The sequence below is a fragment of the Varroa destructor genome, unplaced genomic scaffold (genome assembly GCF_002443255.2).
Source record: "Varroa destructor unplaced genomic scaffold, Vdes_3.0 BEIS01000002.1, whole genome shotgun sequence".
In the NCBI taxonomy this organism is placed as follows: Eukaryota; Metazoa; Arthropoda; class Arachnida; order Mesostigmata; family Varroidae; genus Varroa; species Varroa destructor.
This window is the reverse complement of record NW_019211455.1, coordinates 33401383-33427240: the sequence shown is the minus strand read 5'-3', so window position 1 is coordinate 33427240 and position 25858 is coordinate 33401383. Positions and strand designations below refer to the sequence as shown.

The 25858-nt window shown below is 40.4% G+C and overlaps 2 protein-coding genes and 1 long non-coding RNA gene across 10 annotated transcripts in view; 2 read left to right on the top strand and 1 right to left on the bottom strand.

The window, feature by feature from the left end:
• The window catches only part of su(r) (dihydropyrimidine dehydrogenase su(r)), a 33685-nt gene that overhangs the window by 6402 nt on the left and 1425 nt on the right, over window positions 1–25858 (bottom strand). The window contains exons 1-15 of one of the 8 annotated variants that reach the window (XM_086979241.1): window positions 22154–22532; window positions 18817–18927; window positions 14555–14637; window positions 14185–14272; window positions 13783–13962; window positions 13326–13498; window positions 12779–12945; window positions 12256–12380; window positions 11874–12029; window positions 11346–11559; window positions 2476–2695; window positions 1917–2097; window positions 1445–1609; window positions 703–976; window positions 190–476 (exon numbers count right to left, since the gene is read on the bottom strand). In XM_086979241.1, coding sequence (XP_086835367.1) covers window positions 190–476; window positions 703–976; window positions 1445–1609; window positions 1917–2097; window positions 2476–2695; window positions 11346–11559; window positions 11874–12029; window positions 12256–12380; window positions 12779–12945; window positions 13326–13498; window positions 13783–13962; window positions 14185–14272; window positions 14555–14637; window positions 18817–18927; window positions 22154–22204 — 2475 coding nt within the window. In that variant the 5' untranslated portion in view covers window positions 22205–22532. Of the gene's footprint in view, window positions 1–189; window positions 477–702; window positions 977–1444; window positions 1610–1916; window positions 2098–2475; window positions 2696–11345; window positions 11560–11873; window positions 12030–12255; window positions 12381–12778; window positions 12946–13325; window positions 13499–13782; window positions 13963–14165; window positions 14273–14554; window positions 14638–18122; window positions 18737–18816; window positions 18928–22153; window positions 22533–25858 lie in introns of those variants that run through there. The other 7 variants (XM_086979242.1, XM_086979240.1, XM_022789825.2 and 4 more) reach the window with 7 other exon arrangements.
• LOC111243772 (uncharacterized) lies at window positions 8296–11160 on the top strand. The gene is made up of 4 exons (XM_022789829.2): window positions 8296–8455; window positions 8850–9134; window positions 9678–10397; window positions 10604–11160. The coding sequence occupies exons 2-4, from the start codon at window positions 8858–8860 to the stop codon at window positions 10717–10719; spliced, it is 1113 nt and encodes a 370-aa protein (XP_022645564.1). The 5' UTR covers window positions 8296–8455; window positions 8850–8857; the 3' UTR covers window positions 10720–11160.
• LOC111243774 (uncharacterized) overlaps window positions 22566–25858 on the top strand; it is a 3722-nt gene continuing 429 nt past the window's right edge. Inside the window, exons 1-3 of the long non-coding RNA XR_002670606.2 lie at window positions 22566–22705; window positions 23753–23814; window positions 25725–25824. This is a non-coding gene — a long non-coding RNA (uncharacterized LOC111243774). The remainder of the gene's footprint in view (window positions 22706–23752; window positions 23815–25724; window positions 25825–25858) is intronic.

The window sequence follows — 25858 nt, the reverse complement described above, 5'->3', positions numbered from 1 at the left end:
CATATATATATATAATTTTTTTCCTGTCATTGATTATGCACTAGATTTCAGTTTTCCAGTGTACCGAAAATCGTTTTCAGCTATGTTTTGAAATCATCGTGTTCAGTTTTGCTCTCAATAACCCGTTGACGTTGGGCCCTCGTAAGATTAACTATTCATAATGGCTTCACAATTGACAGTTATATGCACCTGATTTTGGACAGAAGTACAGATCTGTAGAGCGCTGGCACCAACACGAAGAAACTGAAGTGCGGCGTCGGCGGAATCGATACCTCCAGTGGCGAGAATGGGAAAACCGGGAAGAGCCTTTGCAATGGCTGAGACAGCACGTAAGGCAATCGGTCGAACTGCATTACCGCACATACCGCCGTACGTTGTCCTTTTTTCAACTCCTACAGCAGGCCAAGCATCACCTTGCCCATTTAAATTCATGAGTCCCGAAACTGTGTTTACTGCTGTGACTCCGTCCGCCTTTCCTATTACAGCATGTAAGCATGCATAAATTGACATATTAAGTACTGCCAAGTTTTTTTTTGAGGTTTATGGTAAATCAATATACTAAGTTAGTAATTTCTGGCACAAGATGATTTTTAGATATTAATTTATTTCAATAGTTGCTTGGCAAAAATTTCCTACAAAATCTGTCACATACATTTCGTGAATAACGATTATTTAAGTTTGGTCTGTCGCAGTTAAACTTACCTTCGTATGCTGCCTTGGCAATATCGACAATGTTGGTAACGTTAGGCGTGAGCTTAGCGAAAAAAGGCACCTTTACTGCCGCTCGGACCCATTTGCAAATGCTACGTACCAATTCCGGGTTCTGTCCGCAAGCCAAACCCATACCACGTTCACCCATACCATGCGGGCATGAAAGATTTAACTCAAGAGCATCCGCTCCCGATGCCTCCGCCATTTTCGCCAACTCAACCCAATCATGTTCGCTGTACGAACACATAATAGAAGCAATAATCACCTGGTACCAGATGAAAGAACATATATTTAGTAATTCGAGAAAAAGAAAAAATTTATTTCCTTAAAAACAGATGTATTTTTAGCAAAATGGAAACGAAGCCTTGTCCGCTAACGAACACTTCCTGACCCAACTCTAATTAGGTTTCCTATAATCGCACTTTAACAGTGTCTTCGTTATCAAAAACAATTTGGAAAGCCAACTGATGTTGAACCTATGTTGACAAAGATAAATCTACGTTTAGAGATGGCCCCCAGGCGATTCGATGCTGACAACCTAAGGCTATGTCCCGAAGTGTTCGTGAAGACCTTAATAGACACATACTCATAACATCGAAATAAACAGATTCACTCGATTGAAACACCTGTGCTTTGCCATGAGAAACAATGCGCTTTTCTTACCTGCTCCAAACACATGCTTTAGTATATCTAACGAGTTTGTAAAAAACAGTCTCCGAACAATTCGACTCACATGATCGGGATAGTCCTTTTTTAGCTCTTTGACGCTGCCGCACCAGTAGGCTGCCGTCTTTTCAGAGATTAGCTCTATGTTCAGAAACGATCCCTGATTGGGTCCGTATTGGTGGCCTGACGTTATACCGCGAACTATTCGTGGAGATACGTTGGTGCTGACATCCTAGTAACATCGAAATAAAGTGAACATTTTTCTGTTTATTTTCTCCACAAACCACACTGGCTGTCTAATATATCCAATGCGGCTACTGAAAGATACGTCGTCACTATTGAACGAATACTTATTAATATAGCACAGAAGGGCAAAATAAACAAGATCAATCAAGGCATCACCAACTCGTGCAGTACGTATGCATCCTTGACCTCAAACAGACCGAAGTGGAACCTCTTTAATATATTTCTATTAATCGATAGCTCCTTCCGATAATATACATGGCTACGTTGCGGTTAGAGTGCAAAATAGGCCATACCTTATCGAGACTAAACGTCTTCGTGAGTGCAAATCCCCAGCCGTTTTCAAAGGCTCGCCGAATCATCGCTGAAGTCGTCGTAGGCGGTGCGGAAGCGAGACCGAATGGATTCTTGAACTTGATGCCACATATTGTTACGCTCACATCAACTGAGTCGATAGGCGTATAGAACTTCGGCAAGCTAAAGGCACAAGTTCGTAGAAATGAATAGTAGGAACAATTTGAAGCTTCCAATTCTTATCCTTTAATCGTCAAGTTTAAAAGCTTTAGATAGCTAAATAGCCAATGCACAACAATCTCTGCTTTGTTTTTTTACTTTTAATGTAAACAATTATTGATTAACAGAAATTAGTAACCACACGGGGCTTCAATAACGGCTTATGTAATACTATAGGGATTATACAGAGTTGCTAAAAGATTGTCGATTAACGGGAATTGAAGCGGGAGCGAACTGTAAGGTAGTGTTAAGGATGGAAAACTAAGAGTATCTCAGGAAACTAATTGCTTCCAAAGTCAGTGATACTATCGCGTCGCATATATATATATTAAGATTTCTCACCAAGGCACGTCAGGCACTGTTAACCCGTGCAAGTTTTGAACGTATTGATGTAACGTCCACGCTGCGGTCTTGCCATCGTTAACAGCTTCGACGGTGGTCCCTGCCACACCGGCGATGTCACCTCCTGCGAAGACCCACGGTTCGCTAGTCGTCATCTTCATTGGGTCTACGTCCGGAAGCCCCCAGCGATTCATACGTAATGGAGCCAGTGCAACTTGCACTAAAAAAACAAAATGAAAATAATACTTTATTATTATTCTAAGATGTATGTGTTCGACTGATTTGATGGAGTTTGTTTACGTTGAGACGGCGAAATCTCAGAGCGCGTAGGTTTTAATATTCGAGGGTTTTTGGTTCCCATAGATCATCATGGTTATCTGTATGTCTAGGCACTATCGTACGTAACAAATTTTAAATATTCATGACTGAATATTCCTCTCAAGTCGGCTGTACCTTTGATAAAAAGAGGCCCGACAGAATTTCTTATGCATTCAATTTGGTAAGGTTCATTCAGTGATAATTGAGCCATTCATGGAAGCAATGTGTTTTTATCAAGCGAGTATTACGTTAATTAAATGTAATGCAAAAACTATGATCAGTTAAAATAAAGGCGCCAAGTTACAGTTGTACATTGAAAATCAACATCTTTAAAAACAGGGAGCTATGTTATAGATCGGGCTCGACGTCCGTACGGCCTTAGAAATATATTTGGCAACCGTATTACGACAATGTCTAGGCTACCTGGGAAGTGGGAGAGATTCTTAAAGTGTACACAAAATTGCATTAATTGCGCGCATTTATAGACTAATATTAACAAAAAAAATGGCCTGCTTGATATCAAGAACGAGACTGCCAATACAATCCCATACATTAGAACGACGCTATTCTATAACGGTTATCGATTTCTGTATTCCAGAATTCTATGGCAGCTGGATAGACAAGTTACCATCTAGTAAAATAAGGTCATAGATAATAATAATAATAAATTATATTTTTTTACATAATATATTAAAATCTAAAGTTTATTATAGCGTTTCATACTGACCAACGTAATAGAATTATTTATATTGTGCCTATATTACATATAACTTTAACCCAATATAATCTACATGATTCACTAAAGTAACCAGTCATATTATCTATTAGTCGGAGCTCTTCCAATTGATATTTAAAGTTTTTTATCGTTTGTATAAATTTAAGGTAGACAAAACCTGCACCTGTTTGTGGTTGATGCTATGCTTTAATCTGTAGATTTTACTGAATATTATTTTTGTGAAATTTTTAGTAACATAGGCTATTTATTAAATCAAACATATTGAATACGTACAAAAGTAGCGTTACATAAAATTTTCACAGAAAATATATATTACAAAGAAACCTTTCTAGAAGTAGAAAATTGTCGAAGTTAGATGCATCAATGATATAGGACGGAAAACTTTAACGAACCTTAAAACAATTAGCTTGTTCATATGGCAAGCAGCTAAAATTGGTCAGTTACTATTTAACCCCAATCGAAAATCGTGCCTATTCGATGATTCGGGTTGTTCCCTTCTCGTTCGTGTTGCTGGGTTGGGAAGGTGAATAACCGCGGTGACCTCGCAGCTAAAGGCGAAAAAAGAAAAATTTGGGCATCTCTCAGCCGCTCCGACATTTCTTTGCGTGTGTGTTGGTGTGTGTGTGTGTGTGTGTGTGTGTTGGTGTGTGTGTTGGTGTGTATGTGTCTATGTGTGTTGGTGTGTGTGTGTGTGTGTGTGTGTGTATATGTGTCTGTTTGCGTTTGTGTGTGTGTGTGTGTGTGTGTGTGTGACCGTCTGTCTGTAGAGCTCCTGCGTCCCTATCCCTACGAGAGCTCCTGGCCCCATTGGTCCGCTTGAGGAATGTGTCTGCTGTCATCTTGCCTTTCCCCGTCTGTTCCGTATATTTCTACTATCTCAGACTTATCTGTCAATTAGATGAGAGTACTTTTTTTTTTATGTAATCCGGACTGTTGTTGAACTAAGTGTCTCGCTTCCGTTAAGTTACAACGTATGATTTTGCCATTTGTAATATAAAGTATCGAAGAATTTCAAACACATCGATCCAATGAATTGGCTATTTTCAGGTACTTGTTATGTGGACTGGTATAAAAGACGCTTGACGCATGTCCAGTACATTCACGATTATTTTATTTGAACTCTCAGTGTACATCACTGACAGAGGCTTAGAGGATACGAGAAATGTTCTCGCCCCTCCAGGCATTATCATCAATCATGCCATTGGTGGTGTGTTTCTATAATACAATGGACAGTAGCTTACTCTTCAGTCTAGTACACACGAAGCCAATAAGGAAAATTTGTTCTCCGTTGAGCCCCTCTTTTATAGCAGTCCCAAGCTAGTACTTTTGAGTACGCCAGAATTAACGTAATGATTACTATCTTCAGCATGTTATCATAGTAATAGCATTATTTAAAGGTGATACAGATTCTGCCCAAGATAGTGTGCCGTTAAGAAGATATTGACAAAATACAGCCGACTGCTTACGAAAAGTGGGTCAAGATAGAAAGACCGTGCCTGCAGTTATAGCAAGTGGCTAACGTAGAACTGCTGCCGATCCGTGAGCGGTACTAATGTTGTCTACGGACTCGTCAGATATAATCAAAATGTCGAAGATGTTCACCTTGAGCCAAGAGCTTGCTTTTTCAAATAATAAGTCCCAGTGTCATTTGCGATTTTAAATCAATTGTAAAATTAAATTATGTTTATGCATTAACATAACCCTACCACTAGATTCGAAAGTTAATCGGGACATAAAGTGCCATGGGATATATTCGAATGATACGTTAAAACTGCCAACGGCACCAGTACCCCTTATTTATTTCGTTCCGAAATAAGTACGAATGTGCATTGTATATATAATTGCTTGTTTTTCTTTGTATGTTACAAGAAAAAGTATCACGATTTGTACCTCGGTAGTAACAGTAAGTTGCTGCGATATGCATCCCGTCTTTTCAAGGGTAACGGACTTTATCTCGAAAGAGTTTCTCAATTACGTTTGAGTTGCTAGTTCGTCAAAAATTAGAACACAAACATGACTGTCTAGTGAACGGAAAATGTGCAAGTTTGATGGCAAAAAATGCGTAGAAGGGTATGGAGGGTAGACGGACCAAAAGCCCCATTCAAAGTCGGACTTTGACGATGTTGGCCGTATGTGGCCTGACGTTGACATGGAGCAGAATGACCTGATTTTAATTGTCGGGTCTTCTCTCTGAAATAAGCTGGTTGACGCAACGCAACCGGGTGACATCAACGCTCTGGTTCGTAGGAAGCAGCTCCCGGTAAATCAGGGTCTTGCAATATCACCAAACGCAAAATGTGGCTTTCTTTAGATAAGGTCTGGCCAAACTCTAGGTTTTGCCAGGGCCACAGATTTTGATCTCTGATTCATGTTGACACACAGGTATTCCTTCTCATCATCAGTGGCAACTTTATGCAGAAATCGGTCATTGTGACGCGTGATGCTCGACGTTTTGAGATGCAGCATTAAACCGTGATTGTTGGACTCAGAGAGTTCGAGAGATACTCAAGCTCCAAATTTCTGCGTCAACCAGAAGGTCTTGAGATGGTTAACGGTAGTCGTGTGGCTGTTTGTAGAATATCTTCCTTATAGTATGCCGTCATTATATTAATATGTTATTATTAATAGGCAGTATTGGACTCTGGCGGTCGACTAGAGCGGACGACATTATCTAGAACCCGGATACCGCTCTGTAACAAGGGGTACATACAACTAACTCTTACGCAGTTCTTTAGCCACAAGAAAGGCAAAGGTGTCGGGCTGCTTCGACAGCGGTTTTTTTAACACACAGCAGATGCAGCGTTGTAAATACACACTTTTTCACCTGGAGCATCCATCTCCAAGGTCTCTCGAGTTGAGAACTTGCCATTGTAGCTCACTGATAGATCAAGGAGAGCGCTTTCGAACGGCGTGCCAAAAATAAAGAACAAGGTAAGAAAAACACAGAGGATATATATATCACTCGAGCATGAAATCGCGGTTGAAATAAAACGCGTATAAACGCGTGTTGGCTCAATTTGGAAGCTATGCTGCACTGATAATATAACCTTATATATATATATATATATATATATTTGTCTCAAATTGATCATATATGACCACTTTACCTAATTTGTTTTATTTGTTATAACTTGACTGTTAAGCTCTGTTTGGATTTTCTATAACTATTATAAAGTTTATAAGTTACTTTTTTTTTAATAATTTTAAAAAAGTTGAACAGCTCGTTTACGTTTTTACAACAGCTTGAAATTGACCTCTCCTGACCGACAGTAGCGTTTCACAGTCCATATGTCAGATATCCAACCCCTTTTATATTGGTGAGCGAATCTAACACGTGTACCTTTAATCTGACGACCACGGTTCTACAGTTGTATTAGGCTACGATGTTGTATGCCCGACGATAATCCCCCATGTTCTCTGACAGACAACGTTTTCTATTAAAACACTCCTCAATGGCTTAGGACTTCGGTTTCAATTCGTAATTAGACACATTTAACTGGACTTGCATGACCTCTGTTCAATATGTTTGTCCTATTATTCCGTGCGTTGCTACATGCTACCTAGCTCCCAAATGGAATCAACTGAAGTGGCCTGCTCCCATTATTTAATCAATTGATGAGTCAATGCATGTTGGAATCACTGTGTCACCTTCAAATGCATATCATTATAGCATCAATGATATGTAGATGATAGTCTGGCGATACAAACTGTGCCGATACATTCTCGACAGGGGCGGTGATGGCATCAATCTGTCACTTCTGGGAGACCTAACAGAGCTCTGCAGGAGGAAAAAAGCTAACTATCCCATTGAATATATACACATATATCTCAATAGAATACTTAATAGATGAATTTACTTTTGTTTAGCTTTAGCGTGGCAGCTATTTGTCATAGATGGAAAACGTTTCCTTGTAGCTTCCCCACCGCAATATTTGAGCAATGACAGCTATAAAATGTCGTAATGAAGCATGAATGAGAAGACCAACGTTGCTTAGGTCTGCATCCGCCCATGAAAACCTATTCCTAGAAGTGCTTAGCGAGCAAAATCTGCTAATATTCGTAGAATTAATTAAAATTGAATCAGATATGGCTTGTCGAACCCTGTTTTACCAGCGTCCGAAAAATACATGCTGTTCGCAAGCTTTGCGGTCTCCTTTTAGAAGTAATCGTTTGCTAAAGTTGCTATTTTTTATTGTATTACGAGTTTGTTACGTATGTTGCGCGTGCTCTTCGTTTAAGGGTTCTGCGATTGATTCAGCCACTTTTAGCATGGTTAATTTACGTAGTGTACATCTAATTTCTTTACGGGACCATTATGGAACATCCGTCGGCAAAGTACGATATTATTTCTTGTCTTTTTTTTTTGATAAGGAGCAAGGTCTTCACGGTGACCCACATATCCGTGGCCAACTTCTTCCCCCTGTTTTTCATTTGATCTTCGTCGGTTTCTGCATCTCGCGGATGGCGGAGCTTGCCAGAAGCAGACGTTCTCGAAACTGGTATAGTGAATTAGCTTTTTTCGCTGGTGCTCGGCTGTGGTCGGCAGCGTGCGAAATGTGGAAAGTGTGTCTGCGGTTCCGTTGCGCCTCGAACTTTTATGATGAGACCCTTTTGGTGGCGGATGCTGCCGCTGCTATTTCTGTTACGGCCACCGTCGCTGCCGTCGTCGCGAAAGAACTGCAGAACGGAGGAAGTGCAGTGAACCGATGCTTCGTCTCTCACCCTCGCCCTCATTCAGAAGGAGAAGCCACCGCGAGTGACTTCTACCAAAACTGGGTCCGGGCTCCGAACCACAGTACCAGGCAGTTTGAGTGACCCAGCGCTGCAGTCCGCTGCTCCCGCAACGATCGACAGCCGCAGCAGGCACTTGCCAGCCAAGAGTTCGACGTAACACTTTCTGTAGTGTGGTACAGTCCAATTTAGCAGGTGAGGAAGATTTGAGGTGTATTGGTAACTACGTCAAACAGTGTTATTAGTGACTTCGAAGGATACTTCCACGTTAGTGATACCGTAGAAATTGACACAGGCAATCCTTGCAGGAATCGAGCAAAACCATTTTTGCAAAAATTGTAAACAAGCCGTATTTTCGCCCCAGGCAGCAGACACTTTATTTTGAAACGCCTTATGTGAGGGGGATATGTGCTGTGTGCATTTGTTTCAAACGGCATCCTGCAAAGAATGATCAAATCCTGTTTTACTTTGATTATCTCCTTAGTTCCAGTCCAGGTCTTTAGCTATCTGCATAGAGGAGTCCCGCTCTCCAGAAGGGCTGTGACGATTTATATCGGCTACCGTTCTCTACACATATTTTCATTTGCAGCGTCCGTCATGCGCGGCATCTTGGTGTCGTGCGCCGCTCTGGCTTTTCTCGCGGTAGGCGTATGGGGACAAAGTTCATCAGGTTCGGGAAGCGGCATTTTCGGCACTCAAACTGCCCTTCGACCACAATCCATCACAGGACTTATTAACTTATTACGGTACCAAAACCAGCCGTGCGAAGGACGCAATAACCAAAATGGAACCTGTCTTGGCGAGCAAGATTGCGTGGACCGCAAAGGAACGGAAGTCAACCGTTGTGCCAACGGATTCGGAGTCTGTTGTTACGGTAAGATTCCTTACGCGTCGATGATCGGACTCAGTCTTATTTCTTTCCAGTTTCAAGTCTATGCCTCATGTAATGTGTGTACTAACTGCACTCCTTCCCCTGTAACATTATTGGTGGCATGCTTACCTTTGCTGGGCTTTTTCATATAAAATTCTTTGACTTATGGAGGACTGTTTTTCGTCAAGCGACAAGATACGTATCTGCGACCACCCGCCGAAATGACCCACATCGGCCGGCGGTCAAGAAAAGTGGAACTGTTATCGTTCACAAACGACAAGAGCAAGAAAAAGAAAAATAAAAACCGATATTTGGTTGACGCCCGTCACCTATTTCGAGCGTTCCGTTTTTGCCGTCTTCATGAAGAGCCGACCAAGCGGGTCAGACACGGGTCACCAACCACGACGGGTACGAGGTATTTTACACCGCTCGCCCAGAAATTAGCGCTACAGAGCGATGGCCTAAGCAGACCATTACACCCTTTTGGCTTTATGGCAGCGAACGATTATTAACCACTTCGCGATGTGTTGTCTATTTTCATCACAGTGTCCTTTACGTGCGGTAAATCGACATCGAACAACGAGACGGAGTTCGTCAACCCACACTATCCGAACGGCGAAAATGGGACTGATACGTGCCAGGTAACCATTGAGAAGCAGCCGAATGTGTGCCAGCTGCGTTTGGACTTCCTCGAATTCTCACTGGCCCAACCCGACGAGAACGGCCAGTGCATTACCGACTCGTTCATGGTGCGTACCACTGTCGGCGAACGCCTACCCATTCTTTGCGGAGAGAACGCCGGCTTACATCTCTACGTTGACATGGGCCGCAGCAGTGGAAACCCGGTCGTACTTTCCGTCGTTAGTAATGGCGCCATTATGCTTCGTCGCTGGCGTATTCGTATATCAATGATTCAATGCAATTCGCTTGATATCGCCCCGGCTGGCTGTCTTCTCTATTATCGTAGTCCGCAAGCTATTGTACGTTCATTCAATTATGGACCTAAGGTAGATAATAGAGTTCGTTACTTAAGCAACCTGCGTTACTCAATTTGTATTCGCGTCGAGGAGAACTTTTGTTCCATTAAATGGGAAACGGAGACCAACAATTCGTTTTCGTGGGGTAAGCCCATTCTGAACGGAGCTTCTGGCCCCGAGTGCAATGTCGACGATTTCATTGGTATCGATAGTGGCTCAACCCTAGGAGAGGGTCCTGGACAAGATAGGTTCTGCGGTGCAATGCTTGGAGAAGACAACGTTATTATATGTAAGTAACATCCGTGCTGTTTTTGTCAAAGTGTTTTTTGGTGCCACTGCATCATGACGTCACATATATTTGTACCCATGGTCCAATGATACGATTCTATTGTTGGAAGATCATGAGGCAGTCTATTCAGGAAATACGTAGCTAGCCTTCATATGAGACTCTTCATATTTTAAATTAGTTTTTGTCAAAACGTTTTTTTGTTTCAGCTCATAGCAAACCTTTTTTGCTGAAGGTTAAATCAAACCATGCCGCTTCCGATAACGCTGCCAACGGCCAGTACGGCTTCTCGCTTAGATACACTCAGCTACCTTGTGTCATCTAGTGAGGTAGGCCAAGATCACTGTCTGTTAGAGGGTATTAGGAAAAGAAATCAATGATTTCAACTATTTCATTGCCTCATCCGAAGTCGTGTTTATTTCGCAACTTCACGTGCTTTAAATTCGCCAAAATTTGACGCGGTTATCGCGTCAGTGACCTGCTATCTCGACAAGGATCACCGGTTCACGAAATACGGACGGATCCAACCCTATATGAAATGTCAAGTGTAAAATATGAGCCCGAACACAGTTGAAGGACTGATCACATCTCATTGAGCAAACAAATGTCATCCCAACGCAACAAGAACAGGGATATCATCCAGTCGCCATCGGGGAAATTTAATTAAAAACGTGAATGAACTAGTGTAGCGTATTTATTATTACAAACATGTGCTAAATATTATGTAATTATAATAATGATAATAAAAAGAAAAGTAATAAACTTGTTAACAGATAAATCTTTTATCAGGTATCTCCGTCAGGTCAAGTAGGCTGCGCGCCATAAACTATCCACTGGGCAAATACGATCGCGGCAGATTTCAGACCTTTGCAAAGAACGAACTGTTTTGACTGTCGGGCAAAGGACCAGTATCTTATTTGCTCTGATTACTCAGAGACTTGACAAGCTCACCGTCTTTGTCACTGAGCGTAGATCCAAAAGCCGATATAATGTAGTTGCACTTAAGACGAACCGTCTGCTCTTCATCTTCGACCCACGAACCGTCGTCAAGTTGTTCAGTACGGCAAAACAGAATTGATTTCAAGCGGCCATTCGGATGGCGTTCCACCGACCGCGGCGCCATGAATGGTAGAAATTCGCATGATTCCATTTTTGCTAATTCCATCTACATTTAGGAAGAAATTAGAAAATTAATTAGTATCTATGTCTTTAGGGTTTTCTACGTAGATGTTCATTTTTTCCCTAGAGCTGCACATAATGATTCGACTTAGCTACCTAACTTCTAGTTAGGTAAAGCGCATTGCAAAACGTCTAAGTACAAGATATGTGCAGATTCGGCACGTAAAACGCCTAAAATGACATCAAGAGATCTATCTTCTAACTTATTTTTTTGCACAGTTCTATTGTTTTCCAAAAATAATTCATGTAAGTTTTTCGAAAGAAGGGAGTCACATACAAAAAAAATCTGCTCAAATTTACCTCTTCAGGAACAGCGCGCACATTATTGAAACCTTTACGGAAGACGACAAAGACCCGCTTAGCTCCACATCGTAGAGCAGACGTAGCGCAGTCGAAGGCTGTATCGCCTGCCCCCAAAACAACCACCGTTCCGCTCAATGGCGGTAATTTTTGGCTCTAGAATATAAAGTGTAACCGATAAGAAACAAGATTTAGATGACGTCTGAGATGAACATGTGGCCACGTAAACACCATATGCGTTTGTATTTTTGTTAGATAGAAAAAATGAGGGGAATAGGCACGTACGACAGGTACGTATATGGCTCATCCTCGTATTGTTTGAAAACAAGTTAAGGTACACTAGTCTGTCAAATTAACTTCAAGACGTGTTTGAAGGGTCTACCTTGCATGCGCACATCCCTGGTTTGCTTCCAGCTGCAACGAGATAGAGGAAATCCTTGGACGAATAGTAGCCACTTTCAACGTCCAGACCATCGAATATCGGAATATATTTTGGGTCCGGCAGCCCTATAAACAAAAAAAATCCATGTTTGTCATATGTCTTTTGTTTATAGTTTTTTTATTTACCGATTATCTTCACTTGGATCCCAAACAATTGTAAAAGGAAGTGAAGCGAACTTAGGAAAAAAATATAAAACTAAAATAGTGTGAAAAATCTAATATTCTATCGGATGAGCATTTCAGTTAAGCTATGGTTGTTATTCTATAACATTCATAAGTTATGTACAGAGTCTGTGGTTCGTGCTGTCGCTAACATTGCATCCAGATCCGGTGTTATTTTAGCAAAAGATAGGTTAATTGAAGTGGCGATCTAAGCGAACCGGGCTGTTAAGAATAACAAGAGGAACGAACGCTAAATCAAAATATAGAAATTTGTATATTTTCTCACGTTTTCGTAAACTTACCAATTCCAACGAACACGGCTGTATAGCCTTCGTCTTTTAGTGACTGGATACTGTAATCTTTGCCAAGTTCCTTGTTAAATTCAACTTTAACCCCAAGGTCTCTTACTAACTGCAGCTCGAACGCCACAACTTTAAATGGTAGTCGATACTGTGGAATTTCTGCAGAGCTGGAATTGGGCATTAAAGCTTCTTTTTATGTAATTGTTCTGCCCTACTACGATAACGTGTGCCGCACAGCAATGTATGTGAACTTTTTTTTTTTCTCTCTAGGCATAATTAGCGCTTAATAAAGCTAAATAAGGCAAGGATAAAACAGAGAAGACTACTTTATCTGAAACCAATGTTCAATGGCTTGTCGCTTGTTGAATATTATAATGGCTTCTCAGATGGCATCACGCGAAAAAAATAACGTTGCCGGAAGGCTAGCAAAAAAACTACCCTACGAATACGAAAGCATACTAAATATACAGCCGAAAGGTATCGCTTCCTTCAGACCCGTTTTAAAGCTTCAGTCAGTTTCTGTGACGGTGTCCTTAGGTAAGAGTACCTGAGTCCTCCGAAGTAAGAGTGTTTTTCGAAGATCGTTAAGTTAGAGTAACCCATTCTAGCTAGAAATGTAGCGCACGACATAGATGCTGGACCACAACCAATTAGAGCTATCTTCGATTTGTATGAGTTGGGCAGATTCGTCGGTAGATCGGGCGGAAGCACTTGTGGTACCTTTTGATAACATGCATGTAGATAACACGTGATCGGATTAGTAAATTATCGAAAGGCATACACATTTAGTTTGCGTAAATTTGCACAAGAACGTTTGCGTTCTACAACTAACAAGGAGTTTCAGTTCAAGTTTTGCTATCGTTATCATTACGCTATGTCTGCATCACATTTTGCCGATAACTGTTTATTAGTCAACCATTCGAAGAGAAGAACGGCGTAATTTTAACAGGATAACGAATAATGGAGATGCTGCATATTGTACGCATACTCTTGGGGTAAATTACCTTCATGCGACGGAATACGTCGGTAGCAAACTGTTGCAATCCTCCTATATTTATGGGTCCTTCTTCTGTAGCATAGAGGTTGCAACCACCGACGCAAAGATCTGATGTTGGACAGACCATTCCGCAGGTCAAGCCGAGAGGATTATCCGAGAATATTTGTTTTGCGGCGCCATAATAGTTCTACTCAAGTGCAAGAAAAAAACATAATAAAATTATAATCTCGGAAACGATGTTCGATCTTTAAGTTCGTAGAGCTAAATCAACCTTTTAAGGACCTAACAAAAACAAGAAATTCAATAAATTAAAGATATTATTATTTTTCAATACCTTTTTTCAGAAAACCTCGATACATTGAGAAATCACTGCATACATAGTTAATTCACCTTTTGATGGGAGACATACTTTATTAGCGATGCAACTTATAAAGTGCTTAATGTCCAGCTGCGTAGGGCAGCTCTTCTGGCATGGGGCATCAGCACATTTCAAGCACCTTCAGATGAAATAATAACGAGACATCAGTAAAATACTCTAAAAGATTACAATATTTAAGTTCCCTTCTAATTCTATTTTTTAAATTTTAACTTCGAAAAATTCTAATGCTAAAACCTAGGCAAATTTGGTTTACGTCGAAAAATTGCTCCGAAATATGCGAAATGAATAACGGCCCATTGAATGCTTTAGAACGCCTTTTAATACCGTTTATATACAGGTGTGAATTGCTTCCTAACCATAAGAAAATTCTACAGGTAGCAGCATGTCATACAGAACGCACCTCCAAGCCTCCTTAAGAGCTCCTCGTTCGGATAATGTCGTAAGTTTTATGTCGTCGAAGTCTTTCTCCAAAGGTTTACACTCCTACAAACAAATTCGTTTTGTAAGCAATTGTAAAATGAATAGGATCTAAAAAATAAAAAGAGCAGATATTTTTTTGTATTCCGTATCATTTGCTGAAATAAAATTCTGTGTATCCTTTATGACCTCAAAGTCTTACGCCAACTCTTAATGATCGGGCTACGTTGTTTAGGCAGCTCATGCGCATTTCTTGAAATGCGCAATAAAGACCACAAACATGCGACTATCGCTAGTTCAACATTGAAAAAATAGTTGACATATGATTAGCACGCCGTTTCGTAAGTTTGTTGTGGAAACCCCCAGTTAAGTCTGGCAAAACCCACCCGTGTTAGACCCATCCATGATGCTATACCGAAGAGTTAAATGAGAAAAAAAAATGAAAAAAAAATCCTAACAATATTCACTGAGAGGGTTTTTTTCGGTAACAGTTAAAAAAATTTAGGCGAATCTCATGCAAAACATGTTGTTACTTTTATAGGCAGATATAAAGATTTTTGCGCCTACTTTTGGATAGTCGTCCTAAGAGGGTCAAGTTGTTATCTTATTGGGGGTGTCTAATCGATGGACTATTGATCGGTAGTTTAGGCAGGTCTACCATATTTACTGTTTGAGAATCCCATCCTTGACCGGCTTCCGAATTACCTGACAAAGCACGATCGTAACGACAATATCAACATGGTTCTTGGAAAGCTTGGCTCTATGCTATCTAGTTGGTTTCAATCTAAACAAAGCAGTGGTGTGCCATTATGTATACTGCTAACATGCGTTCGATATAGTGAGCCGCAAACTATTACTACGAAAGTTAAAGATCTATTATAAGTCTGTGAGGTAGATAGGACTACTTTCAAAACAGGCCCTTTAGGTTAGAATGAATTCGAAACCAAGCAGTATCTTACTACCTTTTCTACAAATAAGGACTTTACAGCGCGATGATCTTGAAAAAACTATGTCCGACGGAATATAGTGTATGAGCTGATGATTTAAAAATTCACACACTCATAGAAGACAGACATGGCATCAGTAAACCGCAAAAAAAACAACTGATTGTGTCTGAAAATGATGCCAGCCTCCGTAACTCTGCGTTCCCTTGGTCCCTGATATTTGTTACGACAAGTTAAGCGTTTACTGTTCATATAGGAAAAATTGTAACATTTGCTATTAAAGACTGTAATGCCATTGGTCGATACCTTGTCATGAAGAGACCTGCGCTTTGCATCCAAATCCAGCAAAATTTTCTTATTGCTGTGAAATAGTGTAGCCCTACTTAATTAAAACATTATAGCATTTGCGAAAGTACAATCGAAGTTTTTCAAGTGGACAGAAGTACAATGTTGTACGTAATATGTTTGTTCATAAACCTATACGGGGACACCTGCAAAAGTAAACCAGCCTTAATATTTATCACAAGAACTTAGGTTCCATTTTTCGTACAAATAATTCCAGGATCCAATCGCATGATATTACACAAAAACATTATAATCGTTCACCCATGGCGAGTGCTGCGCCCATTTAGGCACACGTACTCTTTGTACACTACAGTATCTAAGAAATACTTTTATCTTTGAGCATTTGAATTTTTCTGTTCGAAAAATAAAAAAAAAATGCCACTCACTAATTAATTTCCACTGGAATCCATTTAATAAGCGACAAACGATTACTTACTACCATAAAGTCAAAAATAACCGTTAATCGTGGTTGAAGGCGCAGTATCGATAAAGATTTGACTATATTACTGAAGATTGCAAAGATGGGCTTTAATAAATCGTATGCTATGTGCGATCTAATCAGGCGTAGGCTTGCACGACTGCGGCCGCTGCACGGCCGGTACTAGGCAAGTACTGGATTTCGAATTTCGCGCCCTTAACCTGCTAATTTTTTACAGCACCTGGATGGAAGCGAGGACACCAACAAGGTTACTCAAAAAAACTTATTTTACCGTGGCAATAAGACTGAAAAGAAAACAGGTGAAGCAATCATTTAAGAAGGCCAAAACTGTATGTCGAATAAGTTAATGCGGTTCTTTAGTTACATTTTAAGTAAGTACATTTTGCAATAAACGTAATTTCGAATTTTACGTGGCTCGAATAAATAATAATGGTTCACTTTCGTACGAATCTGTTGTATTTTGTTTGTCATATATATATAAATACTTCAAAAACGTATTTTATGACAGTATTGGACGGGTTTTTGGTTTTCACCGTCGAATGCGTGTAAGCCATGATAGCCACGTAACTACAGTATGTCTACTAAAAAACGTTGATTGAAAATGATTCCGCTTTAACTCCCACGTGCCCTATGATAATTACTATAGCTATTACTGGTCCAGTAGCGTACGAGCGACGGTCGCTAGTGTCGCGATCGCGAAGGCCTGCGCCTGAGCTTAATTCGATAGACCTGCCATATCTTGCAAAAAAATGACGCAAGCTTATGGTCGTAAGAAGCTCAAGCAATGCAGCATTGAAACACTGCGTAAAGTGCAGTAAGTGAGGAACTCACTTCTTTGCTATTTGAACGTGCTAAAAAACATCACCCTAGTGATGTGTTTCTTGTACACCTTTTTACATTAGGTTGCGTGACATATGAAGTACTACTATATTGATAATGCCATATTCCCTGAACGTCCACCTGTAATTCTTAGGTGACTGTTAAAGTGACGTCGACATTAACGTATAAGTACGCTACTGATACGTTTATTTAACATATTTTGAATAATAATAAAACACTTAAGGTATAACCTTATAGCTCAGTCATGGTGCCCCGTAGGTATGGCATGGCAACTTTGTTTAACTAATACAGAAGGATAAGACGAACATTACATTTGTCGTGTTACCAAAAGCATTTAAAAGCTCTCGATCAATCGATTGGTAGCGAGCTGCGCGTTTGTAGTAAAATTATTTGAGACACAAATGTGGTAAAATCTTCTGTATATTCATACTACAACTATTTATCTATTCAACTACCCAGTTCATGAAATTCGTCCGTTCATCTAAACTGTTCTTAGACGCAATTTTAGTTTCTTCGATAGACGATAAGAACGAATAACGCAAACAAGCGTTTCAACACCGCGAGAAACAATAGCCATAGGCGATATGCAGCAGATTCGCTATTGTGTATTTTACAAAAACACGACATATAAACACGACACAAACTTGTCGCCGTCCACGACTGATACGCAAACAAGTTGTAACGCCACCATTGCGAGTACCTGTGACGCGGTTCATAACAACTAAGTTATTCAAATGTAAACAAACCTTGAACTGTACCACACTGGTGTTAAGCTAGGTAAACATATCCGTGCCGGTTCGTATACGCCACAAAAAAAACTTTTTCCTTTAAATCTTTCCTTTTCATTTTCATTATCATGTCGAAACGTATGCATTTCTTTGTATGTATAAAATTCTTGTAGACTTAGTTTCTTTTCAAGTAAATGCTACAGTGAGGCAAACGGTGATTCGGTCTCTTATTCGTGAGTTTTAATAAACACTTGCCTCTGTAGGGATCAAATAAGCTTTCCTCATATGTTGGTATTGGCATATTTTACCAGTCGACGAAAAATCTCGTCCACCTGCTGAGGGCCGCCGCTGAATAGTTACCGTCCTTAAACAGTACCGCTCTCAAAAACGAAAAAGCAGACAGACGAGAAAGACGCGATTGAAGACACTTTTTACTTTAACGGTGGTAAGCAATACATAATAGCACTACGTGTGGCGCGCGGCAATCTCATTTAAACAATCCTTGCTACTGACACCATTTCGGCATCGCAAGATGAGAAGTACTGATAGCCTATCTGGCTCGACCAATAGCAGCAGTGGTAATTATTCCAGCAGCGTCGGACTTAACACTTCAAACGTTTACCTGAGTAATTGTCGTCTTATTCTACGTGTAGCTTTGTCTGATTTTCGTCTGCAATAAATCAACACTTTGACTAGCGACCACTGTAATAATTCCTTTTACATCACTCGTAAAGTGGTTTAATTTCTTTAGGACTAAGGGTTTTTCGTCGTCACTGAAGGATCCTAATTAATAATCTGTCGTATCTAGCTAGGTTTGCCCTGTCGCAAAACACTAAGAAGAAGGGGTGTCCTTAGTAGCAATCAATCGAAAGGCCTAATACTTTGTAAGAATTTTATGCATTTGATGCTTTCGGTTATGAAAAAAAAATAAAACACCGATACTACAAACCTTGCATTTGCTGTCCTCGTTTCGCTTCCAGTGTGCCTTGTTGATTCTCGTCTGAGCGCTAGGTACCAAATTGGCAAAATGTTTGACTTTTGGATTTAGAGCCAAAATATTCTGGAATACAGAAAAGTCGGTTAAATGCTTGTACATATGGTGCAAGCAAATCTTGTTAGGTGAGCATATAACTGGTTACACAGAAAACTTTCACATTTATTTCAGAATTCACTCATTTCTACAATGTGCTACTTGCTAATTTATGTTTAACAGCATAAATCGTACGAGATACCTTTTGCTAAAAATATATTGCACTAATGCGAAATGCGCCGTTCTCGCACATCTGCTTGCTATTCCAATTTTAAGATACTGGGTAGCCCACAAATAAGTCCAGATTTAATCAGGAACAAAGAGTTTAGAGCTGAGATCGAAGTAGATTGTCGATTGCGGCAAGTGAAGTGTTGTCTTCATTAAACTAGTATTTGCCCGATTTTCTCATCTTCCTTTTATCTCTATATCTACATGCATTGTTTGTACGTTATTCCTATATAACGATCAAGCGTGTCACTGACCCGGAAGCAGAAGTTTAGCTAGAGCTCAGGCTTTGAGTGCAGGTGGGCGACACGTTGGTTCGGGTTCGGATATAGGCGGACAAGCTTCGTTTCGAGGTGAGAGCCAGAATGTCAGCTTAACGGCGGCGCCGGATGTTCGTCGACTCGAGACGTAGGAAAACTTTACTAATTCGAACAACTTTTAACTTCTACTCTATTTTGCCTAGTCTGTCTAGTTTGTTAGTTTCCGTAAAGGAAATTAAGAAACTAGTCTGGAATATCCTTCCTCTGTGAGGCCCATATGGTGGAGACGATATGGCTTACGAAGTTCATCAACGGCATTTTGCAACTGGAAGATGCACACGGCCCCGGTCGGCCATTCAAGGCCGATGAAGATCGTCTTTAAAAGAAAACAGCGAACAGACAGCTTGCGAAATGGTTGGAGAAGGTGAACCGCAGTCGTATCACTAATTGAAGGTATTTTAAGTTTTTAGAATGAACTCAAATATTAGAAGTTAAGCGAAAGCCTTTAGCCTCTCATAGGGAATGACAGCTTTGTACGCAGGATTGTCACGCATGATGACAAGTGGTACTTCTACGCCGATATGAAGCTAGGAAAGGAACGTGTGGTTCCTGTAGAAACGCTTAAGGTCAGAGTTAAATCTGATCCCTACACTGAAAAGGCCATGATTGGCGTTTGATGGCCTTAGAAAGACTTTGTATTCCTATATATATATATATATAAAGAAACGGAACAAAAATGGTCCAAAAGAGCAACGGCGAACTCATAGTAAACAAATTCGAATTGCTCTAAGCTACGATTTAGTTTCCTCAAATCTAACAAGTGTCTACTAGTTCCGCGTATATGTACCTTTAATAAATTTGTAGAAATTATGGCACTTAGCATTAAATTTATGGAGGTAATTTCATGATGACTAGCTCTGATTGCAGTTGTTACATGGGACGGAGCTGAAGTATTTAAAACGTACAATCCTCATGAGCACATATTGGCCAGACCTCACACAAATATTACAACGTATCAGTCATATATACACCTCATGCCGTTTAACCTCTTGCGGCTGTATTTCGAGACAAAGTAAAAGAGTACGTACAAGTGTTGGAGTCAGTATTGAGAAGAAATCTGAATGATTCCATAACAGGTTACTAATTAACACATTCTGTTAACTAGCATGTTTTTTGCGCATGAATAATGTTTATCTACTTACATACAACTAAATCTTGTCCCATCTATAAGCCTATCATTATTTAAATCTCAAATATGCCTGTGTCCTTGTATCTACATACTCATTTTTGGCCGGTATGTTATAAAGTCGCATGTTACTGCGAAGCTGGCAGATAGTAAGAATTTGAAAAAATCAGAGATACGACAGTTCAGAATGTTCGACTTCGCTACTCTTCGATGACAATGAAGACTTTTTCGTTTTTTTTTTTTTTTTTTTATGTTTATGATTATGAATAACAGCAGCGAAGTATAACAAATACTGAAAGATGGCAGTGGATGGAAACTGCAAATTGGGCATTCAACGCTTATAAAACGAGAGGTGTAGCTTAATTGTAACTAGCTTTTTTGTCTCGGCTGCCGAAATAGTCGTAGAACATTTGAAAGAAGTTACGAACTAGCTTTGTTCCTGATTAGCAAATTGTTTTAATAGAAAATAGGTTTCCTATGCTTGTACATCTATTTGAACAAATCATGATTAGGATGGTTTCGTTTACTCATAGGAGAATATTAGGACAGTTCAGAAAGCCAATGGAAAGCGTCTATCATGGGAGGCCGTTGTGCTTCCAAACAGAGCTTTTGGGAGACGCTTTGCCATTAAAAAGTACCAGCACAGATCTACGCCTGCTCGAAGAGATCGGCAAACTTTTTTTATACAAAGAATACGTTCTCTTTGCAATGTATTGTGCTAGACCTCATGTGAACGTTATGTGGGCGTTTTCGAAAACCGTTCCGTTTCAGTTGATCGTTCTGTGACAACGTTCAAGTTTTTTTCCAGTTACCTAAGCTGCGTTTGTGTACCACTTGAGAGAGTCCTGCTTGTTAAGCAGGCTCTTTCTTAGTTTAGCTTTGCCTTGCTCTCACAGTACCGCCCTTTTTGACGCGACGATGAATCGAATAACATCGAAATTGAAAAACAAATGGCCTTGCAAACAAGGCTGCACAGTAGTTATGAGATAAATTAAATCGAGTACCAAATTTCTACAATAAAGGACGGATTAGCATTAGATTCTGCGGACCAACTGCAGACATAGAAGTCTGTGACCAATGAACGAGGGAGCACAACGTTTGCCGTCCGATATCAAACAACAGACGAATATAATACCGTTACAAATGAAACAGATGCTCCTTACAAATGATGCACGAAATATATTCAGAGTACAATAACCCAGACATGCGCACTGATCAAGAAAACCAGAAGCTTCTCGGTCTTCTACAGTCTGTTTAGCAGACACTATTGATGCTGGCTCGAAGTTTCGACCGAATTAAATACGTGGAGCATATTGTTTTAAAGCTAACTTTAGATGTAGAAATACAGGGCGCGGGTTTGACAGTCCCGCCTATTCTTTCGATTATGTCCACAAACAGCATTCCGCATATGAATGGAAATGATTTTTGCAAACGTTAGAAATAGAATTAATTTATTTAATTGCTTAGCAGAGGTAAACGTTTATCTGTACATTCATGAGCTTATCGGCTCGACCGCTTCAACTGTGTACGACCAGGTGAGGTGTCATCTCCGTAAATCCATTAATGCAGTTTGTGACGCACGTACCTCAATGTCGGGCGGGTCAACACTAAGTACTCCGTTGTTGATGGGCGCCATTGCGTTAATTTCCGGTTACGCCGGTGCTCGATTTACACTAGTTCGCCTTATCCGTCAGCTTGCAGCTCAAAACAGTATGGGTCTGCTCCCAGCCGTTCCTTCAAAAGCTGACGAACGGCTGCGGAACAAGAGGAGGAGAGGACCCTGCAGTAGATCGGTGTGACACGGTTACCACTGCCGCGACCTCGGCTGCTATTGTACCTACCGACCGTCGCTAAACAACTCCGATAGCTCCACTGAATAGTTGGAAGCATAAACGGTGGAGCCGTCGAGACGTTTTGGACCAACTGTCGCGTATCACACAAACTTGACTCCTTAACAGCAACATATCAGAGGAAAAGTAGCAGAAGCCCTGCAAGTTATCAATTCATTACGGTTGTTAATAGAAGTTTACTGAAGGTAAACTATTACCACCACAAAAAACGACGAAAATAACGGAGCGTACGTGCTCCGTACTGCGGCTGTGTGTGAGACGATTGGCGAGGAGGCACACGGAGGAAGGTAAGGGCCGCTTCCACTGCATTTTGCCACCAGTCTACTTGATTAAAGAAAAATAGTGACATTAAGGGGCGGTGAGGCCTAGCCAAAATCCTTGTACGCTGTAATATTCGGTGAAATGACAGCGTACCATACAAAGATAGTTGGACATCACTTCTAATGTCCAATTATCTTTAATATATAATCAGTTATTATAAGTACAGCAAAGCTAATCGTTTTATAACTGGGTCAGACGCAAATTTACTGCAACAGCCATTCTTATAAACCGTGTCATCGTACGTGGCTTCTGACTCATTTCCATAACCCGGTCTGATCAAGTCGAGAAACGCTAGTCATTCTATTGCCACTTATACAAAATACGCCATACTTCATAACGAGGCGCAGCGATACTAATTTCGACATATACCTTAGGGAGAATGCCAACAGTAAAAATTATCGTACTGCGCCTTGAACGAATGGTTTGTGATAGGAATAAAGTAGGCGATGAAAGCAGAATAAAGGCTGAAAACCTTGCACATACCTTTTTAATTACCTATGGTTTTCGATAAACTTCGAATGACCTGAACACGGCAAATATATATTAGTGAACTGCTGCTATCATCTGGCACGTACGTACGTACGTACCTACCTACCTACCCACCTACCTATGTAATACTACTATTCATCTAATCTCTACAAGAGGCATCCAGACGTTTTACCGGGCAGCGTGGTCTACGTGACTCACAGAATGTGAAAAGGAAGTGTTTAAACGTTAAAGAAGATCGTGTTGCCACACCGCTGGATAAGCGATACCGCAAAAATCTATATAACAATTTTCTCGGATATGTTGCGCTAAACTATTTGTGGCCATTTTACTTATTCGAAGGCCATTGTCGGCTATTTCAGTAGACTGACAAGCAAATTGGATAAGCCAGCCCAAGTGTACGACAAACACAAACTTTGTGGAATCGCTTGGGACAACAACACATAAAAATCAAATTCAAAAACTATCTAGTAGAACATAAAGCTCTTCTACATTTTTTTAATCACTTTTTCTATATTTTGTTTTAGGATACGATGTACAAAGCAGCACTCTCTTCGGCGCTAGGGCCCGGGGAATGGATGATGGCCAGGTAAGAATTGGCTGTATGGTTCAATGAGCCCTTTGGTCTTCAGCCCCATTTCTGTGTTTTTACACAGAACACACAACGAACTATATATGCACAACAAAGCATCATCGTCATCATCATCATCGTCGTCGTCACTGTTTTGTCAATACAGTATATCACAAATGCGCCGATGAAAATAGAAATTTGTTTGTCCACTGCAAATTATCGTAACAATTAACAGCTTTGGGAATCTAGGGAGATTGGTTGCACCGTTATAAAAAAAAAAACAGAACCCTTCGGCAAGGATAGCCACGCCTGTTGGTACATCGAGTTTTGGTTCTACCAGCGTGGTAGACCCTAATTGGCATTTGTGTGCTTACGAGAGTGCGAAGGGTTACGCACTCCCTTCTTCCTGTAGCTGTAATTAATTGTGTGATCAGTTCTCCTTTCGTCGAAAATTACACGAAGCCGTCGTGTAGAGTCGGCAAAGATATTTAATAAAGTAACTGGAATTCATGCACAGCTCTTTCGTGAGAAATATAATCTTCGACGTGAAATAGGGATGAACATATTAATCATTAAAACCAAACTTTTTCTATAGCGTTTTGAGCACCCCCCTACTCCGAAAGTGCGTCTTCGCCGCTTGCTGGTCTACTCGTGGTAGAAAAATCACCGAAAGTAACTGAATCAAAGGGTAGGCCAGGTCCGATACCAAACGAATTTTGCTTGGAGGTAATAACATAATCACTCGACAAATTGTTAACGGCTAGAGCAACAGCCTCTGCTCATGCAGCGATTGTATCGCCTGACCAGTGGTCTTTAACAAATTTTTTTTTAGTATTGGTACAATTGCGAAGGACGGCGGCAATGTCTTGGAGGGAAGTGAATTAAGGCTCATGCCGCGGGTTCGACTATGGCGTGCTAAATGTCACTCTAATTTTTTGAGTGCCTCAAATAGTGTTGAACTGTACAATGTACTGCTCGATGTGGCCAAACGATATCCGTTGTCTGGCGAGGATAACCAAGGAAGAAAGGCCTTTTGAAACAGCCATCCTTGAACCATGTTTGATTAAAGGAACGCGTCAGAATCGATGATAATAGAGTGTTTTGCTTAAAGTGTTTCATTTCTAGCTTTCATAAGTTTTACGAGTAGTAGTAAGACGAGTATAAACATTTCTGCTACGACGTGGAAATAGGTAGTACTGTGCTTCGGATTGTGGGGTTTTCCCTACACGACTTAGCTGATGAATGTTTCCTTGAACAATTCTGGTTTAGATGAAGCCCTTAAGCGTACCTTTATGTCCTATTACATTGCTATTTAGGATAAAAGGCCATTTGAATTTATCCTAACTTGTTTTATACAATGGTTATTTATATGAATAGTGTGTCAGGGTCATCTATGTGTGTGTTGACGTCTTAGTGAGCAGCTTTTGACAGAGTGGTAGCACTTCGCGCCAATGATGCCCTGGATCAGATATTTACATGTTCAGATGTTTAATCCGCTGCCGCTTTTCGTATTTAAGTTGAATGAATATATACATCCGCTTGAATATAGTGTGCATGTGCTAACTTTGCTATACAACCATATATATAACCATGCTCAGTGAGATTTACTTCGGCTAAATAGAAATTCAACATTAACGGTAAATCAGCATATGGTCGCGTCTTCAGCTGATGTACCGATCATAAAATCGTTCATTTTCAGAGGGAATTTCTCGCCAACTTTTCGCATACGATACAATTTTTGTTGCATATAATGTTTCTGATAAATTTTCTGTTGAGATGCTTCAACATGGCCTGGATCTGTACAGATATTTGACTTTATTAAGATGACTAACATCTATAGAATCTATACATAATAGGGGCACTCCAAACAAACTACTGTGCCCTGTATATGATACACTAATTAAAAGTTGAAATGTCGTTCAATTTAGGTCTACTGCCAAGCAAAGGCTCTGGGCGGTTCACGTCGGTCAGCGCAAGCACGCAGTGTATATCTGCGAGCTTGTCACTCGAGGAGTCGCTTTCCATACAGTCAGCACTGATGCCATCTAACAAATATTATATA

Coding starts and splice junctions, on each gene's coding strand:
- LOC111243772 (XM_022789829.2), top strand. CDS start 8,858: ATGCGCGGCATCTTGGTGTCGTGCGCCGCTCTGGCTTTTCTCGCGGTA. Junction 9,135..9,677: donor ATTCGGAGTCTGTTGTTACG/GTAAGATTCCTT, acceptor TTTTCATCACAG/TGTCCTTTACGTGCGGTAAA. Junction 10,398..10,603: donor AGAAGACAACGTTATTATAT/GTAAGTAACATC, acceptor TTTTTGTTTCAG/CTCATAGCAAACCTTTTTTG.